This window comes from Nymphalis io, chromosome 27 (genome assembly GCF_905147045.1).
Source record: "Nymphalis io chromosome 27, ilAglIoxx1.1, whole genome shotgun sequence".
NCBI lineage: Eukaryota > Metazoa > Arthropoda > Insecta > Lepidoptera > Nymphalidae > Nymphalis > Nymphalis io.
The window spans coordinates 2,016,582-2,037,282 of NC_065914.1; the positions used below are offsets into that span (position 1 = coordinate 2,016,582).

At 38.7% G+C, this 20,701-nt stretch overlaps 1 protein-coding gene across 3 annotated transcripts in view; it reads right to left on the minus strand.

The window, feature by feature from the left end:
• Nucleotides 1-20,701, minus strand: part of LOC126778767 (neurofibromin-like) — a 78,321-nt gene that overhangs the window by 23,878 nt on the left and 33,742 nt on the right. For all 3 annotated transcript variants that reach the window (XR_007670227.1, XM_050502392.1, XM_050502393.1), the window contains exons 27-48: nt 20,484-20,636; nt 18,876-19,054; nt 16,203-16,338; nt 15,420-15,510; nt 14,906-15,080; nt 14,646-14,829; nt 14,121-14,173; nt 13,838-14,038; nt 13,189-13,311; nt 12,854-12,992; nt 12,236-12,400; nt 11,493-11,594; nt 11,060-11,197; nt 10,427-10,607; nt 9,975-10,081; nt 9,411-9,487; nt 8,105-8,286; nt 6,893-6,996; nt 5,333-5,383; nt 4,979-5,065; nt 4,332-4,503; nt 3,653-3,791 (exon numbers count right to left, since the gene is read on the minus strand). Coding sequence is in view for 2 of the 3 variants with exons in the window: in XM_050502392.1 (XP_050358349.1) it covers nt 3,653-3,791; nt 4,332-4,503; nt 4,979-5,065; nt 5,333-5,383; nt 6,893-6,996; nt 8,105-8,286; nt 9,411-9,487; nt 9,975-10,081; nt 10,427-10,607; nt 11,060-11,197; nt 11,493-11,594; nt 12,236-12,400; nt 12,854-12,992; nt 13,189-13,311; nt 13,838-14,038; nt 14,121-14,173; nt 14,646-14,829; nt 14,906-15,080; nt 15,420-15,510; nt 16,203-16,338; nt 18,876-19,054; nt 20,484-20,636 (2,939 nt within the window). In the remaining variant the exon portion in view is untranslated. The remainder of the gene's footprint in view (nt 1-3,652; nt 3,792-4,331; nt 4,504-4,978; nt 5,066-5,332; nt 5,384-6,892; nt 6,997-8,104; nt 8,287-9,410; nt 9,488-9,974; nt 10,082-10,426; nt 10,608-11,059; nt 11,198-11,492; nt 11,595-12,235; nt 12,401-12,853; nt 12,993-13,188; nt 13,312-13,837; nt 14,039-14,120; nt 14,174-14,645; nt 14,830-14,905; nt 15,081-15,419; nt 15,511-16,202; nt 16,339-18,875; nt 19,055-20,483; nt 20,637-20,701) is intronic.

Genomic DNA, 20,701 nt, shown 5'->3' on the forward strand with positions numbered 1-20,701 from the left:
CCCGTTGGTAAAATAAGTCCTATAGTTAGTTACAAAAATAAAAGAAAATCGTTGGATTTATTTATTATAAAAGATGCAAAAACGAATCTGTTAGGCAGGCATTGGATTAGCGAGTTACAGATCGAGATTCCTATTATGAATTGTAATAGTATTGATTTTAATTCCAAGCTGTTTAATTTTAATGAATTCAGTTCCAGATATTGTGAAGTGTTTTCGGACGGGCTGGGACGATTCAATGGTGGAACGGTTGGTTTTCGGCTGCGACCCGACGCGAAGCCGGTGTTCATGCGCGCACGACCGCTCGCTTACGCACTTCGCGAGCCTGTGGAGCGGGCGCTGGATCAGCTGGTACGGGATGGAGTGATCACGCCGGTTACTACATCTGACTGGGCTACACCGATCGTACCGGTAATGAAAAAGGACGGCACAATACGCGTATGTGGTGATTTTAAATTAACATTAAATAAGTGCTTGGAGGTGGATCGTTTTCCTTTACCGAGAGTCGAGGATCTGTTAGTTAAATTACACGGGGGTATCAAATTTACTAGATCGATTTAGTTAGATAGATTTAGTTAGATCTGTCTCAAGCCTATGCACAACTTGAACTTGATGAATCAAAAAAATACACTGTAATAAACACTCACAAGGGCTTATTTAGGTATAATAGACTGATTTATGGTTTGGCTTCGAGTCCAGGTATTTTTCAAAGATTGTTAGAACAACTATTTTCGGATATGCCTCGAGTGGGTGTTTTCCTAGATGATGTGATAATTACCGGGGAGGACGACCAATCACATTTAAAAACACTTCACGAGGTATTTAATCGATTACAAAAATATGGTTTAAAAATTAAAAAAGATAAGTTTCTTTGCCGACTCTGTTACATATTTAGGCTTTGTAATTAGTAAAGAAGGGGTTCATACATGCCCAAATAAGATTGAAGCAATTCAGAAAGTTCGCATACCGAATAATGTATCCGAATTGCGCTCATTTTTAGGATTAGTTATGTATTACGCTAGATTTGTTCCAAACATTAGTACAATTTTAGCACCATTGTATGTTTTATTAAAAAAGGAAAAAAAATATGAATGGAATACAGAAAGTAATATAGCTTTTAATAAGGTTAAGCAATTGTTAACATCTAGTGAAATTTTAGCACATTATTCACCTGACTTACCCTTAATTCTAACAACTGACGCTAGTAGTTATGGAGTAGGGGCTGTAATTTCACATATAACCGCTAAAGGGGAGCGACCTATAGCTTATGCGTCTCGGGTACTTAATGCTGCTGAGAAATCGTATGCTCAAATAGAAAAGGAAGCTTTAGCTATTATTTATGGCATTAAAAAATTTCACACGTACTTATACGGAAGGAAATTTACGTTACGCACGGATCATAAACCGTTAGTAGCTATTTTCGGTGATAAACATGGTATCCCTACAATGGCGGCTAGCAGAATGCAACGGTGGGCCGTTATTTTAGCTGGTTATAATTATAATATTGAATACGTTCAAAGTAATAAGAACGCGGCCGATGCTTTATCTAGATTTCCAACGGGAGAAGGGAAACTACAAGTAGAGGAGAAAACTTACGTTAATTTCATACAAAATTTTTTACCTATAACACGGAAGACAGTAGTAGAACATCAGAATAAGGATAACATACTTAAGAAAGTAATTTTATACTTACAATCCGGGTGGTCCAAGGCGTGCGACGATGAAGATCTTAAGCCATATTTTGTACGTCGTAATGAATTGTATTTAGATGCGGGGTGTATAATTTGGGGATACCGCTTAGTAATACCTAAATCATTAACATCTGAGTTGCTAAAGGAAATACACGTTGGTCATTTAGGTATAGTAAAGATGAAGAGCATTGCACGTAGTTACGTTTGGTGGCCCGGTATCGACGCCGACATTGAACGCACTTGTAATGAGTGTGTTACGTGTGCGATGGAAAACGCAGCACCAGCGAAAGCTCCGATCAAGCCATGGCCTTTTATTCCGGAGCCATGGTCAAGAATACACATTGACTTCTTAGGACCGCTTAACGGTAAAACATTTTTAGTTTTAATAGACTCCACATCGAAATGGTTAGAAATTTTTAACATGCCAAATACGACCGCGGCTGCTGTTATTAAAGTTTTACGGGAAACTTTCGCTAGGTTCGGTTTGCCTAAAGAAATTGTTTCGGATAATGGGCCGCCTTTCTCGAGCAAAGAATATGCCAATTTTATGAGGAACAACGGTATTAAGGTTACATTCTCCCCCGTGTATCATCCGTCTAGTAATGGAGCAGCGGAAGGCGCTGTTAAGTTGTGCAAACGGGCAATAAAAAAGTCGTTAAGGGATGGTTGCGATATCGATGCCGCATTGCAAACCTATTTATTAGCATACAGGAACGTCGATCAAAGTACCACGGGTCTTTCACCTGCCATGATTTTACAACGTAGGCGTATAAGATCAAGACTAGACTTATTGCATAGGGATTGGGCGATGGAAGATAGAGTACGGGAGGTGCAAAATAAGCAAATAGAAAGAGGAAAAGGAGTTATAAGGCAATTTAAACAAGGGGATAATGTCTGGGTAAGGAATTATGGGGAAGGAAAGAAATGGATAAAAGGTAAAAAGGTATTCAACAGTTTCTTGACGAACATAACAAAACGTACTCATAAAACAAATATAATAAATATAACAATATTAAAAACCAAAAAAATAAATAAAAACTGAGTACCGTTACCAAAATATACATATTATTATTATATTTTAATATCCAACAACGGTGTATATAATATACACGCTACGCAATCACAAGGTGCCACCCTGTTCCATCATCAGCCGTCGCTCTTTATTCTAACTCTACGTTACTAGTTACGTTAGCTACAGTCGGAAGGCCGAAAAAGAACCAAAAACTAATTTAATTTAAAGTTAATTTTACAATGAAATGTACAACCTACTCGATGTAAGCTTTATAATATAATAATGGTGAGAAAGTTATAATAAAGAAACTTATTTCTAAATTGCAATTTAGGATTCCCGACAAATGCACATTATTGTTTGGTTCGAGGGAAATCTACGTCAGCTATCTTCCTGGAGCAGGTTTGCGTAACTAGTTCCTATGTTAATTTGTTGAGTAACTGTAACAGCTTGTTAATGTCCCACTGCTGGGCTAAGGCCTCCTCTCTCTTTTTGAGAAGAAGGTTTAGAGCTTATTCCACCACGCTGCTCCAATGCGGGTTGGTAGAATACACATGAATTATAATCACAAATTAAGCACATGAAAATTCAGTGGTGCTTGCCCGGGTTTGAACCCACGATCATCGGTTAAGATTCACGCGTTCTAACCACCAGGCCATATCGTCTTACCATTTCATAACTTTCTTGTCATTTTTTTTTAATTCTGTTTAGTCATTGTATTATGTTTATGTGGTTTCCTATAATTGAAGGAGTATACATATTTTAAAACATTATTCCACATTGTATTGGACTTGTAAGTGTATCCTTCGTTGAAGACCTTTAATAAATTAATAAATAAGAGCATCAGCTGACGAAGGGCTTGACAGCACAAGTGAGTGTTATTCGTAGTATCTCACTTTCAAATCGCCTATAGATGTTTTAAATAAAAAGTTGTTAGTATAAGTTAATTGTTTACCAATCTGCAGTGTGTCTCTTGTAGGGACTTCTGAACGCGGTCAAGGCAGCTGACTTCACTTTAGATATACCGAACATTTGGTAGAATTTCGGCAAAGCGAACTCGTCCAATGATAACATTAAGACTCGCCGCGTCTCCTCTGTGAAATAAACATTTCACAATACATAAATAATTTTAATGCACGAATCATAAATGATAAATTTCGAGAAAGTTCCACGATTGACTTGTCGAACATTCTCGAACTAATAGAACCTTGACCTTGGAATCTCTTGTTGTTCAAGCACAGCGGGTTTACAACTTACCACAGGCTACAACAAAGCTTTGATTTTCTTATTATTATATAATATTGTGTTATTAGTTACCTACGTCATTTCAAAAATATTTAACTGTCAAATCTAAAATAATCGTTAAATAGTTTGTCTGCTAAAGGATATTACAAAACCGATGACTTTTTAGATTATTGCACGCTTTGACACTGAAACGATCGCCTTCAGACCATTGCAAATGAAAAATATAATTCTGCTATTGTATAATACCTATAACTGTAAAAAATGACAAAAACGTCTTAGCTTAGACAAACTTAGATTCTTTCGCCGGTTCTTCTAAGATTTGCGGTGTTTATTTCGGAACCGGGGGTAGAAGACGTTTGACTCATCCCGAGCGAGTCGGCGGCACTCACCCGAGAAGCTGGGCGAGTTGCAGGTGCAGAGCGAGTGTATAATGTTGATGACGAGCCCGTGCATGGAGGTGCGCATGGACACGGTGCCCGAGCACACGAGGAACGTCACCATGTGGAACAGGTACGGCAGGTGGCTCGCCACGTCCAGGCAGTTGTTGAAGGACATCATCATCTGGGCGGCAACACAAACCACTTCACATCACCAGGCTCGGCTTTTTATTCAATTGTATATTGTAAAACGAAAATCAAATACTTGAATCATACATATTTTGGTAACATTCGTTTAATCTGTTATTTAATAACAAATTATGACACGAATGTTTTTTTTTATAGACAAGAAACAAAAATGGACTTTACCTGAGTTTGTCTTAATAAATAAAAAATAAACAGAATATATTATCTACATATAAACATGCAAAGACCAGTTCAATAGCTTTTTCTCCTTTGTTAGTCAATGATTTTGTTGACAAGTTTTAGTTTTATCAGTAAAAATATTCGAATAATACATTTTCATAGATTTTTCCGCAAACTTTGAAAAATGTCTATGGTCGTATTTCGGCTACTGGGCGGACACTGGTTACTTAATCAAGACGTCTTTTGGTTGAAGGTGGACGCAAAACCTGGATCTGGTCTAGGATTGGACTTACCAAGTATCTAGCGAGGATGGCAATATCAACCCACATCATATGTTGTTCCAGCATCGCCTTCGCCGAGAGGCAAGTCTTATCTACAGCCTATTAAAAAATATTATTAGAAACTTGACATTATTCGAATTTAATCGTGGATTTATTGAAGCAATGCGTGCTAAATGAAAAATATAAGAGATTTTTTTAGTGTATATATAATTCAACGTATATGTAACGTTTCTGACACAAAAACTTTTCAACTAGGTCTTGTACTAAATCTATGTGTTTGTACGTTGTAAGAAAATAAAAAAAAATGTCAAAAAAACAATAAAAAAAATAAGTGTATTAAAAAAAAAATAAGAAAAAAAAACTCACTGTGTCTGCGTTCTCAGGACTAAGTGTATTGTTTAGTAGTTTGGACAGAGCCTGCAGGATGATAGGTGTTCGTACATGTCAAGGGTCTCAGAGATGGTCAATTGCATAACCCGCGCGCGATCAGAATGGGATCCGACTTTTTGGAAATAGAATACGTCTCCACCGCCAGCGGTGACGTCAGACATCGGCAAACTCGCGTCGATGCTCGCGAGACGTTGATACTTGTTTATTAGTATGGATTTTTGCTCAGGAGATTTATAATAATAGTACGATTATTTTAGTAATTTGATATAATGGGTCAGAGTCAATCACGCGAAATTATTCTGGCAGTTCAACATACATATAGACCAATATATACATGGTTATCAATGCCCCTTCTTGCTCCTTCGCTGTCATTTTGGTTAGAGTTTGACAAAGGTCCATCCCATTCTCATAGAGCGCGGTTTATAATTATATAGTTAATGTTTATGCTATTGAATAAATCAAAATCGAATCCCTTTATTCATTAAAGACAGCGTTATTTAAGTTAAAGTATTATTTTTAATTTGGCAACAGATAAAATTTGATAGTTTTCTGTGATCTTGTTGTAAGACGTAGGCATTGCCCTGCAAGAGTTGACTCTATGCAGTCATAACAGTTCATATTTCACGTTATATTAAATACATAATACATTTATATTTATATATTTTCGTGTGTATTTGAATAATTTGTGTTTTATGTAAATTTATTTTTTTAATACACAAGTACCAACTCCCTACACCTAGGCCAAGGCATGTTGTCTGGTAGAGAATTTGTTTTAAGCCCGTCGTCAGCACGATTATATACTTCGTGTTGTGCGATCAAATATATTAATATATAATACATAAATGCTATACTTTCTATAGTAAAAGGATCATTATTTCATTTTGATCAATGGCATAAATATGAACAATCGCAATTTACCGTCTTTGGGGACCCTCGATTGTTAACTCCCTCACCTTAAAATTTAATTAATTACCCACAAGAGTTAACTCGAGAACCGAGGAGATCAGACCACCCCACGCTTTACGCGCCAGCGACTCGTCCGTGCCATTAGCAAATGGTACTGTTACAACGAGCCTCTTGACCCGAGTTTAAAAAAATAAAATATGGATTATAAGCTTATTAGTATTTATTAAATATGGAAATAGAATTATAATTATGATTTAGAATAATAGTAAATTGATCTTTAGGCAAACGTCGCGAGCGTGTTTGGGAAGAGACTGACTCCTGCTGAGCCTTTGCAATGTTACAGTAACAGCCTGTGAATGTCCCACTGCTGGGCTAAGGAGTTCTCTCCTTTTTAAGGAGAAGGTTTGGAGCTTATTCTCGCTTTGCAATGTTAGTCTCAGCTTTATCCCATGTAAAGTAGGGGTGTAACAGTACGCATGTCATCCGAGCGAACACTCGAGTTATCTCATGCGGGTTGTAATTACGAAAAACTATTATAGTATAAACAAATGTTTAAAAAATAAAATAAATGAAAAAAAAAATTAAAAAAAAAATGTATTCTATTTTCAAATAGTTAAAATAATGACTCACACTATACAGTCTGTCGATAACTTTCTTAGATACGAGCTGAACGTTCGCGGAGGCCAAGGCTACCGCCGTATCCGCCATTATCTCGACCATTGGAGATCCGAGACCTTAAATCACGTATGATTATTTACGAACTCGTAGACAAACTCCTCAGAAGGTATTTAAGATGCTTCGAATATTGCCATCATTGTTGTGATGACGGATTTACGTTACAGCGGTCATACTATCAGAGACTTAACAAATTAATGCACGTTTCTGCGCACACATTACTCTCCACGACACTCAGGAAGCCGAGGTCATATGCGCAGCAATACAACAGCAATACACGCGTGACTTAAGAACTTCTTAATAACCAAATTAATTTTATTGGTTCTACCGGGGTTTGAACCCATCACTTAAAGCTCTATAGCTTTTTAAAACGCTAGTTAATAGACCAATGCGGTTATATATATATATATATATATTATTACATTATTACATATTACATATATACATATTACATTTTATTATTTATATATTATAAATAATAAAATAAAATAAATAATAATAAAATAAATTAAAATAGTAATTAATAATGTATGCAGCGTTAATTAATATAAAATTAAAATAGAATAAAAGGAATAATTTAGGTATCTCGAAATAATAAAAAAAACACGGTCGACTGTTTCAGGACACCAGGATATATATATATATAAGCTTATACGGTCATTAGAGTCTATAGTCTATCCAAACCACAGAAGGAGTAAAGACAAATAAACAAGTTTGACCTTGATTTGACGCGATATCCGTACCGTAACAGCCTGTGAATGTCCCACTGCTGGGCTAAAGGCCTCCTCTCCTCTTTTTGAGGAGAAGGTTTGGAGCTTATTCCACCACGCTGCTCCAATGCGGGTTGGTGGAATACACATGTGGCAGAATTTCAGTGAAATTAGACACATGCAGGTTTCCTCACAATGTTTTCCTTCACCGTAAAGCACGATGAATTATAATCACAAATTAAGCACATGAAAATTCAGTGGTGCTTGCCCGGGTTTGAACCCATGATCATCGGTTAAGATATCATTATAGAGATTTAAAATGACGTTTTGAATGTCGGCGAAGTTGCTATTAATTAAAAATCGATATAAGTTATTTTGGACTTTTCGTCAGTCTAATCCAACTTTGGGAAAATTGGCATTTACACCATTTAACTATCAGCTCGTTCGTTATACACACCATAGTTGACGCTTCGCTCTATGAAGCTGTCCAGCACCATATCGATCAGTTCGGGCACCTGGCCGATGGTGCCCCAAATCTTAGCCTGCACCGAGGGGAACATTTCCGTCTCCTCAATGGTTAGAGTGATCAGTTTTTCTAAAATTTGGCCAACTTGCTTTTGATCGGGCAGCTTGCAAAATCTAAAAATAAATACATGACTGAGCAGTTTCGTACCTTTTGGGTGTTATTGACGAACTTAAGTGTTATTAATAAATACATTTTAGTAAGTAGGACCGGGAGCTTTGGCGCACCTTGGGAGAGGCCTATGTTCAGCAGTGGACGATGATTGGCTGATGATTGATTGATTGATTGTTCAAAAGTGTTTTTTATAACATGTGTATGTTATAAAAAAAACACTCTTATATATCCAATTTTGGTTTTGGTTGGTAGATACTTTCATGCCAAAGGTTGTGGGTTCGATTCCCATCCAGTACAGACATTGTCCTGAGTCTGGGTGTAATTATGTATTTATTAAAGGTTTGCTAGCGGATGCTACATACATTATATCGTAATGAATTGTGTACTAAAACTAGGAACATTTGTTGTACACCCTTTTGAAAGCAAACACTGCATGTATAGAGTTCTTGCGCCGATTACAGTTTTATTAAAGTATTATTATACTAATGAGTGACGATAATTGTGTATATAAGTACGTATTTACAAAAGAAAAGTAGTATATCAGCTGTCTGGTTTCCATAGTACGAGCTCTGCTTAGTTTGGGATCAGGTGGCCGTGTGTGAGTAATGTCCCACGATATTATTATTATTAGAGGATATTTACTCTTATATCAATAGAATAAGAATAGAAGAGATGTTGTAAAAACCACTTTTATGTTATATCCTATATGGTGAATAAGCAAATGGAACAATTTATGGGAAGTAGTCACCATCTCGTTACCCCCCGCCAAAACTACTGATGAAAATTATTAATAATTTATCAAAAGTCAGATTCACTGTTCACAACTACAATGGAAGGAAAGGAAGAGTTGCTAAACAAAATGGCTGCCAGAACATTATTGCGACAATAGTAGCATCAAGTACATAAGTTGTAACCAATGGTATAATTTTAACAATTCAAAAACGCCGACTTGATATTAATGTTAAATATAACGGTGGTCAACATTTCAGAGTGAGATACGAAGTCGGTTCTTACGGAATAGTACTGCTAGACGACGTTTGTAAAGCTACGTAACGAGTATTATATTAATATAAAGTAAAGTGTGAAATATATAGTGAGGTGTGAGTGAAAGTGATAATTAACATACCTGACTAAGTTAGGCAACCAAGGCGTCATGTATTCTAGGCACAAATGTTTCAGCTCAATGGTCGATACTCGGAAACCCTGAAAATATAAATAAAACCGTTAAGGTTACGTTAAAATTATAATTAATCTATTTCATTATATGCGTTTATATATGTAGTTTTTCATTCTCATAGTTAAGTTTCTATCATATGATGCTTTAAGGGATCGCTGTACGGATAGGAAACTGCGCAGAAGACATTACAATGCTTAACCGTAAAAAAAAACACAGGCGCGCACTATCTACCTACAATATCCTCCAAACAAGACAAAAAAAACCCAATACATTATTTTTTAACAGTTTTACGCTCGGAAGGAATTTAGAAATAACACCAGAAATATAATTCCACAATTATATTTATTATATATTTCAAGCTCCAATCGACACGCGTCCTTTCCAACCAAAAGGATGACTCACGATTGGCTGACGGTCAACTGTCAAGTCTTCGAATATTGAATGAATGTAATGGGCCAATGAACGAATGATAATGTACGAATGACCGTAACAATATATTTCCAATATGTTTACCTGTATACATTCCTCCAGGAACTCGAGGGTCAGGTGCGGTTCGTTGTGAGCGAGTTTCTCGCTGACCGTCTTTATGAAGATCGTGTTGTTGGAAGGAATGCAGAGTCCTGTTGAAATTATTATATCATTAAATAAATTATACAATCTATATACGGACGGTGGTAGGGATTTTTTTACGCCCGTCTGGGTAAGTAACTTTCTCTCGTTTCATATTAGCACCCATACTGAATATTGTTGTATTTCGGTTTAAGTAGTGAGTGTAATTACAGGTACAATATTGACGTTAGCAGAATTGTTGATATTTTTTACAGTGCCAGTGTCTACGGGTAAAGATGACCAGTTACCAACAAGCATATTTGCTCGTCTGCCTTTCTGAAATAATTTAAGAAAAAATAATGCGAACTTTGATTTACGTTTAAGTGGTAAATAACATCGCCTCGCGCTGGACTCACCCGAGGTCTCCAGCAGCAGCCCCTCGATCTTGAGGTGGAAGGTATCGGTGAGCGCGCACAGCTGGTTGTAGGCGGCCGTCCGCAGCGTGAGGTCGCTGGAGCCGAGGTTCAGCAGCGCCATGTTCAGCAGCGTGCCAGGGACGTTCTTGGGCCGGATCTTCTGGTGGTCCGTCACCGAGTCCTGGCACATCAAGACATAGCCAAATTAGTATCTTTTATTTTATAACGCTACATAATATATACTAACATTGAAATCAATTTTATGTACAAATTTATTTACTAAGTCTTAGTAATACAGATTTTCAATTTTTTATTACAAAGGTGCTTACAACTATTATGATAAACGTTTCCAAGTGACATAACATCTTAGTCCCCGAGAATGGTGGCGCAATGGCGATGTTAGAAACGGTTAAAATTTATTACGGCATCTATACCTATGGGCGGCGGTGACCACCTAACACCAGGAGCCCCTTTGCCTATTCGCCTACCTATTTTAAAAAAGAAAAATTTTTCTATCACTAACTAAAAACCAATTAACAATGATACTAAAACGAAATAAAATGATCTTATAAATTATCAATAGACCCTAAAATGAAGACATATATATAGTAATAAATCACACAAGTGACTTACAGGCTGTGTCAGCTCCCATCTGAGCCGGATATATATGATGGATTGCACGATGTTCTTACAGTCGTCGTGGATGAAGCTCAGAGGGGTCGACTCGTTGATGATGGACAGCGAGAACTGTTTGTCGTTCACGAGACACACCTGTAATTCAGAACATTTTCGTTAGTGGAAGGACCTTGTGCGAACCCTACTCGTCAAATATTCTACCATGACAAATTTATTACGTTTCTATTTTATTTGCATTTTTATACTAAAAAAATTGATCTTGGATTGACATAAGCGAGAGTGCACTTTGATTTGCGCACATACTTGCGCACTATAATCTGATTAGCCATTTTCTGTCAAGTATAGTTACCAAGACCAAAGCCGATCAGACGAAAATCAATCAAAGTATTATCTTCTTTACTACATTCTTAGTTGTGATGGAAACACTCACCTCGTCAATCTCCGAAACGTAGTAAACGTCGTTCAAGAGAACTGGCAAACCCAACACTTTCGACTTCTCGACTGACGTTATTTGAAGAGCCGTTTTTCCCACCTATTGAGGACACATTTTTCGGTAGAACATTTTATTGCATTCATGTTATAAACTTATTTTTAACGGGGAATTATTTATGATTATAAACTTTTTTAATTGTTAGTTTAAATAATAATTAAATAAGTCTAAACATATTATAAAATTGTAGCTTATCGCTGTCTGTACATGGCAGATATTTGAGTAAAACTATTATCGGGGGTCTTTATCAACTATTGCGTCGAACCAACAATTGTTACAATTTTTGTCCGTGCGTTTGTGCACGCTAATCTTCAAAACGGCTTTACGGATTTGGGTGCGGTTTTTACTAATGTATTGTGGCTAACTTCACTTAAATGCTATCAAATAACTGTTCAGTTATATTGGGTGAAACTTTGGCTAATATCAAACGTAAATAAAACTAAAAATGTTGTATATACTGAAATATTATAAGTCTGCTTATAGTTATTTCTTTAAGTTATACGCGGATGGAAACCGCGGGCACAGCTAGTAAATACTGTATATATAATACTATATCTTTATAGAAGCTGGTATGTGGCAATCTATACTTTTAGTAATGATATATAGAATTAATTAAATATATTAATATCGAGTGCGACTTTAAAGGCTTCTGTGTACAAAAATGTATATCATTATGTGCATACCTTTATGGTAACTTTGGTGTCTTTGTGCGACAATTTCAAAACATTCTTGAAGACCGTTAGATGTCCTCCCAAGGCCAAAGTCGTTCCTGGTAACATCTGCTGTTCCGGATCAACGTAATCGCTGAGGCGACTGATGTTATCTATGAATATGAGCTTTCTATTGCCCTGGAGGGAAAACGAGATATACTTTATGAAGAATTGCCACTATACATCTTATTATTTATATAAAAAAGGTAAGTGGAACATTTTAAATTTAAAAAAAAGGTCTCGAATTTTTTTTTTCACAATGTTTGTACAATATATTTTTAAATGGACTACAATTGAGTGTAATGTTTGCTTACACTTTTGCTCTAAAACGCAATTTTCCCGGTTCTTTAAATTATTCAAAAGGCATTCAATGGCGTTAAAAATATTTGAGTAAACATTTTTTTATATATATGTATATATAAAATAGGTAGGTATAATCACGCAGTAAGAAATATGAACCTTCTTTTTCACCAACTAAGATGTCATATCCCTTGTGAATATTGTATTGTATCGTTAGATCAGTGAGTTGACTTATGCCAACACCAGATGTCCAGTTGTGGTGTCGCCCTGCTTACGTGAGTAGTGACATACCCTGAGCGGCGCCAGAATGGACTCGTGGAACTTGGTGTACTCCCGCACATAGCTGTTGCAGTTGTAGATGTAGCACGCGTGCGCGCTAGAGTACGCCACCTCGGGGAGCACGCTGAACCACTTCTGCAGGAACTTCGTCCTGCAATATAGAACAATGGACATTACTTCAATGCGGGCTTTGCCAATGAGCATTTTTCCCATATTTTTAGAAACCGCAACGCATAAGATTCTAATTTATACTACAAAATGTTCTCACAAATTTTAGAGACAAAACTTGAACAATAATCGATGAGTCACATTAATACACAGAACAGATAAATGTCTATCAAGCTCACCTGAACCGGTTATCCGAGTTCGTGTGTGTGAAGTCGACGATCAACTCGAACGGTTTCTGGCAGAACGGCTTCAGGGTTATAATCACGTGGTATATGAGCAAGTTAGCATTTATTTCACCAATCCTGTAAAAATGACAAAAAAATATACTATTTTTTGTATTATTTCATATTTTCTAACTTAATAGTTATTTTTTTTTCTTTGATTATCTACTGAGTTGCCTACGAAGTCTGTCTGTCTGTTTGTGTGTTTGTTTATAATAATACATTATAATCTCACTCTTCTATCTCACTTTTTCAACGACGAATAACAATATATTTTGGCAAATAGAAGTATATAAGTCTATGTAGGTATGTATGTGACGCGTGACGTTCGCGTTTGTCTATCTATTCTCTTTGCTTATTGAAATATTTATAGTAACATTATAAATGTAAAAGTAACTATGTCTTCCTGTTACGGTTTCAAGGCTAAGATACTGAATCGATTTTGATAAAATTTGGTACAAAGCAAGCTTAGGCCTCAAGGAATTACCCCCTAATGCACGGGCGAATACTATTACTCGTATATATTTCCTAGGTTGTTTGTTATGCTGTGTCCCTATGTTAGGTGATTTAAAATAAATTTTAAAATTAAAATAAATATACAACTTACTTGTATCTCCTAGAAATGAAATAGAAGACCGGGTTACCGATCTTGCTGGTGCCGGCCTGGTAGAAGATATTTAAACTCTTTATGCTCTTATATTCTTCTTTCTGGTGCATATTGTGCTTGAATATAAGCTCCTCGAAAATCGGTGACGACATGTCAATGGAAGACCAGCGCGCGTACGACGAGAACAGAAGACTTGAAGTGCTGTGAGTTGATTTTATATTAGAAAATGTGCCAAGGTCACATTGCTTAGTGGAGTTCTGTGATTTATCAAAGATTAACTTACGATTCCACAGACATATGTTCAGGTGGTCCCAGATAGGCGAGAAGTGTTGCCATCTGTAAATAAAAAAAATGATAAATTAAGGCGTAAAATACTGTTGGATAATCCACAAAAGACACACACGTACATACTCAACGTACATAGTATACACGCACATTTGTATATATTAAAAAGAAATGTGTAACCATACACAAGACTATTTTGATTGGTTAAAAATTAGTGAATAAAAACGAATACCATAAAACGGACCATTAAAACGAATCTTTTTTTTACATATTTGCCGGGAGGGCAAATGACTCTACTCCACCTGATGGTAAGTGGTAGTAGAGTCCAAACGCGACGACGGCCAGTACAGTCGGGAAGAATGTTCTGCACTAGCCGCCTTCGCCTTGCCGGCCCGCAAGATGCCTCTTCACGCCTCGTTCAAAGAAGATCGCTGAATATTTTGTCGGATCGGTATTTTCGCTGTGAGAATGTCGCCTTAATTGTCTTTATATACCATTCATACTCAAAGTATTTAAACCTCACCTTGTCGAAGGGTCGCCGCCCGACGTCGTTGTGGTCACGGCTGCAGGACAGGTAGTCTCCGATCTTCTCCTGGTGGTTCCACAGCAGGCGATGCAGCGCCACCACGTTGACGTCGCTGATGAAGGATGGGTTGTGCGAGGTCTGGTCCACAGTCTCGCGGTCCGATGCTATTTCTATGAAGAACCTGTAAATATCTTACGTATTAAAGTTACAGTTACGTTTGGACACCGTATCTCAAATTAATCAAACAATTCTCTTACTTGCGTCCAGCTTCAAAGTGTTCCCTCAGGAAATCGTTGAAGGGCAACATATGTTGCTCCTTGGAGAACTCCATGTGGTTCGCGATGTTCTGCAGAACCTTCGACATGAGCATGAGCCCTCTCTTGATGTGAGGTGGAATGGGTCGATTCACTATTCCCATCTCCTGAGGGGACACTGGAAGCGAAAAGATTGGTTTTAGGCCTATAGTTATTTTTTTAAAAATTCAAAATGGGTAGATAGACTGGCAAAGATGTCACCTGGTGGTCACCACCATCCATAGACGTTGTCAATACACAACTAACCTAAGTAAAAAAAAAAACGTTATATCCGATTGTCCGTGTAGTTACACTGGCTCACTCATACTTTAAACAGGAACTCAACAATACTAAGTATTTTTATTTGACGGCAGAACGGGCTTGCACCAATCCCTTCACCAAGCTGCTCATACACAGTACATATATTCACTGACATTTGGGTTACAACCATTAATGACACTGCGATTATTAAACTCACCTATGGCTGGATTTATGTACCGTAAGAATAAAACGGTACCAACCGCTCCCACACTTCTCTGCGGAAACTGGACGAATCTCTTGCTTAGGACCTGGAAATTTAATTGAAGTTGATTAACATCAAGTATGTCCTACGGCTTTTCAAGCAAATTATCTGAAGTAATTTTTTTTAGTCCAAATATAAAAAGTACAAATTTTGACCAATCTTTTTCAGTAATCTATTCTTAAAAGTAAGTAACAGCCTATGAATATCCCACGACTGGGCTAAGGCCTGTTCTCCTTTTTGAGGAAAAGGTCGGAGCTTATACACGGCGATCCATTGCGGGTTGTGGAATACACATGTGGCAGAATTTCAGTAAATTAAGACTCATGCAGGTTTCCTCACGAAGTTTTCCTTCACGCTCAACGAACGAGATGAATTATAAACACAAATTAAGCACATGAACATCCAGAGGTGATTGTCTACGTTTGAACGCGTTATAACCTCTAGAGCACTTCGTCTTAAATATATAAATAAATATATAGTAAACTAATTTTCGCCTGCATTTGAAGAGGGGGAGGGGGGAGAGGTTTGTTTACTGTTTTGGTTAACCTTTTCTGTACCATCTGTCGATATGTATGCAAAATTTTATGATATTAGGTAATACGTAACAAACAAACCATTTAACCATTGATTGATTGATTGATTGAAACAAATCATAGATATATACAGTTACCTGTTGATAATCAATGGTATTCCAGGGACATACCCAAAAAAACCTTGATTCAAGTAAGTCATTCATACCTGGTACAAGCAATGACACATGCTCCGCAGCTGCGAAGGGAAATTATCGGCGGAACCGATGATACTCTCGAAGACCTCGTGTGTCAGGTTTCGGAGATTGTTCCTGTTGATTTCTATGTCGTGGGTCGGGTCTAGCCTGCATTGGATAAACGGCATGTATAAGTCCGAGGTCATATTTCTGCCATTGGTATAAGCTATTTATGATATAGTTCTCGTGGTTTGCAGCGTATTGACGGTATGAGAAACAGATTATATTCTTTACAGTGCTTCTACTTAATTGTCACCCATACATTACACATTCTAAGCACCAAAGCGCAATACTTAGTATTGTCGTATTCAGTGTTAAGGGTAAGTGAGCCCGTGTAAATACAAAAGGGACATAACATCATAGTTTTTAATGTTAGTGGCGCCCTGGCAATGTAAAGGATGGTCAATATTTCATACAGTGCCAATATCTATGGGCGGTGGTGACCACTTACCATCAGGTAGCTCGATTGCCAGTCATCTAAACTGTACTAAATAAACAAAAAATTACCACCAGGTCGCCTTGCAATAATAAAATTAAAGGTAAAAAAATTTGAACCATATTATTTTATCGTAAGCATCTACTGTTTTCACCGTCACTGCATTTACCGTGCAGTGACGGTGAAAGAATACATTTCACTGCCCCTCTCGTTCCCATGGGTGTCGTAAGAGGCGACTAAGGGATATTTGAGCGACCATCAGCTCATCTGGTGGTAGGATGTTAAACATCCGCCTGGCTTGTTACCACCGTACGCATGGTGAAAAACTCGTGAAGTGGCTTGCAGCCGCATTTCGAGGTCAGCCAGCGTACAGCCAGTGCCCGAGCGAGTATTGCCGCGATGGGTGTTGGTCCAATGGAGACGGTTGTTGAACCAATGCCGGGGGAAACTGTATTGACCTGCCGGACAGGGAGACCCGAAGAAACGGCTGTTCCGCTGGCCACCTGTGGTATAGTACAGGGGCCCGAGCGTGCCTAACCAGCTCACGAGGCTGCCCCACCAGGCCACGCATAATCTCGGGGTGGACCGTCGTGCCGGTTGGTGACCGGAAGGTGGGGTCCCGGCGGCCACTTCCAGGGGGGTTCGGGGGCCCTTCCGTCCGGCGGGTCAGTGTATTTTTCCTATTGGCAACCACTAGGGAAAACACGCCTCTACACTTTGCCCATCCCTATCGTGGCAATACGTCGCTCGCTTCACGTCTCTTTTCCATTCTTTTTTTCCCAAATGGTAGCGCAACAAAACAGAAATAACGGTCGTACAGCGGTGCACACCTGCACCATACCCTCGCTGTTTGAGGTCGAGTTCTCTAACATCCATGGACTCCACGCTAACCTCAACGCAGTCCACCACCATCTCGAGACAGCACGGCCAGCAATGTTGTTTCTCACGGAGACACAAATACTCCGTCCTGCCGATACCAGCTACCTTAATTATCCCGGCTACACGCTTGAAGAATCCTTCAAAGCGAAAGCCGGAGTATGCTTGTTCGTCACGACGAATGTTTGCTGTCACAGACTGCGCTGCTTGGACGACCCCTCCTTCTCCATGTTGGTGGTACGTGTGGACCTGGTTCGTCAGAGTCGAATCTACGTGTGCCTCTACAGATCCCACAATGGTGACTTGGAGACAAGCCGATTATTTGACCATCTTAGTCGGGTGGCAGATGCTGCGCAAGAGCGATTTCCTAACGCGGAATTGGTGTTTTTGGGGGATTTTAATGCTCACCACGAATCATGGTCGAAATCCCTCAAAACTGACCATGCTGGAAGTGGAAGTGGACTGCTCATACTTTTGCTCTCACACATGACTTGACCCAACTGGTTGATCAGCCCACCAGGATCCCAGACATGTCATGACATTGATGGGCAAGCATCTTCTCTACTGGACCTTCTGCTGACTTCTCACCCGGTGGAATATCAGGTTGTGGTTCAGGCTCCTCTTGGCTAAGTCGGTGGATTGGGTCGGTATGCGCGATTACTATGCGTCGGTCCCTTGGAAGGAACGTTGCTTCAGTGGGAATAACCCGACAGCTAGTGCCACTGCTGTTGCTGACGAGATCATGTTGGGAATGGAATACTACATTCCTAGCTCAGATCTTGTCAGTAGAGGTACGCGTAACCGTTGGTTCACTCGTGAATGTACCGATGCTGTATCATCTAAGCAGGCGGCATATCGCAAGTGGATCAACGGCTGCATTAGCGGGGCATCTAACATTGACTCACTGAAAGCAAACTACAATAAAAATTCCAAGTCCTGTAGAAAGGCATACATGAGAGCGGATGCACAGCGCATTGTACAGATTGGTCATGACCTTGTTTCGCATCCTAGGGGCTCCCGTAGCTTCTGCCAACCTTCGCTGCCACCGCTCAGAAATCCGGACGGATCGCTAGCTCACAGTCCGCAAGAGCAAGCTAAATCTCCTGGCTAAACTCTTTGCCGATAATTCCGTCATCGATGATTGTAATGCGCTGCTACCTATAATACCTTCATGTGGCCATACGATGCCTGACATCAAAATCAGGCAACGTGATGTGCGTGCGGAGCTGCAATCACTTGATGTACGGAAAGCTAGCGGTCCCAATGGAATACCAGCCATAGTGCTGAAGAAGTGCGCAGCGGAGCTGTCTCTCAAAAAAAAATCTGCTCTCACCTAGCGGGGTCCACTTCGAAGCTCAAGCTAGCGTTCCAATCCGCCTGGTCCAGCAGCGCTGTTATAAGCGGCTCCAGTAAGCTCTGGAGGTATCCGTAGTCGTATATTTTGAAACAGAAGGCCATAATTTTGCTGCCCAGCGAATTCCCCCTGAATAACGTTTGCATGCAGTCCGAGACCTAAAAAATAATTTTACATAATTATTTGTTTTTATGTTATAAAATAAACAAAATAAACACGAATATCGAAGCTTATATACTCGTATACAGAAAAACAACAATTTGTATATATGGCAAGTATTTAATTATATATTATATATTATATATATATATATATATATATATATATATATATATATTATATAATTATTATTCTATATACTGGTTCTTTGACATTATTTCTAATTATTTAATTCCAGTAAATAATCTTGTATATAAATAAAAATGGTTGTATGTTTGTTGTATTGCGTTCATAAACAATTGCCCAATAAAAAAAATGTTAAAATGTTTTGTTCTGTAATAAAAAAAACTAGAATTGTTCTTTGTTTTTGTCCTTCAATATAAACGTTTTATGTAAAACATTATTCTACCCGTGCGAAACCGGGGTAGCTAATATTAATATACGAATCAATAACGTCACCATAATGGATTAACTTTAAGACAAATATGTCAGAGAAAGATAGGAACAAACTTTTCATCGCCCCTGCCCTCTATCCACCAACGTGGCAGTTGTTGATAATTACAACACGCAAGATGGCGCTAGTAGGTTCGCCTTGGAACTACATTGGATTTATATCTATACTTATAAATATAGTTCCCCTATTACACGCCTAACCTAGGTGGCACCACTTGTATTTTAAATGACGCTAACGTTGTGTTCAACGAGAAATATATAAAGCCCGGACCTACATTTCGAGGTCGTACCTTAAAATGACCTAAAAGCATTTGTTACGTGAAGAACGTTTCATGGAAATTATTTTTGGGATTCATCGCACAGATTGTGTATGATGAATTCGATATACTGTTGAATTAAGTTATGTAGACGAAATATGATCAATTCTATTCGTCTATTGCCCTACCGTAACAGCCTGTGTCCCACTGCTGGGCTAAGGCCTCCTCTCCTCTTTTTGAGGAGAAGGCTTGGAGCTTATCCCACCACGCTGCTCCAATGCGGGTTGGTGGAATACACATGTGGCAGAACTTCAGTGAAATTAGACACATGCAGGTTTCCTCACAATGTTTTCCTTCACCGTAAAGCACGAGATGAATTATAATCACAAATTAAGCACATGAAAATTCAGTGGTACCTGCCCGGGCTTGACCCCACGATCATCGGTTAAGATTCACGCGTTCTTACCACTGGGCCATCTCGGCTTTTTTTTCGTCTATTGCGTTTTATTAAATATCATGGAAACTAAAATGAAAGTTTTGCTGCGTGACGTACTTGTGTAACCGGTTATGCCGTTGGAACGGATAGACGCGACGAGATGCATCTTAGATCCTGTGGTTTTAGCGTATATGGGCGTAAGTGACTTTTTCGAAAAGAAAGTTGGTTAAATATGAGCCAAGGCATTGAGACCAGAGAATTTGTATAGTAAGGGTCACTCACCGCACAGACCTCAACCTCCCGGTAGAAGATGTTCAAGAGCAGCGGCGCCAGCAGGTGCTTGGCGTCGAACAGCGACACCAGCACGCGCGCCAGCTCGTCCATCTGAGCGGAGCCCACCACGCTCGCCAGCGCCATAGCGATCGGCAGCTCACCCTGGAAATTTGCCACATTTTTATTCTTTTTTAATTGCTGTTGAAATACATTACAACAGCATACCT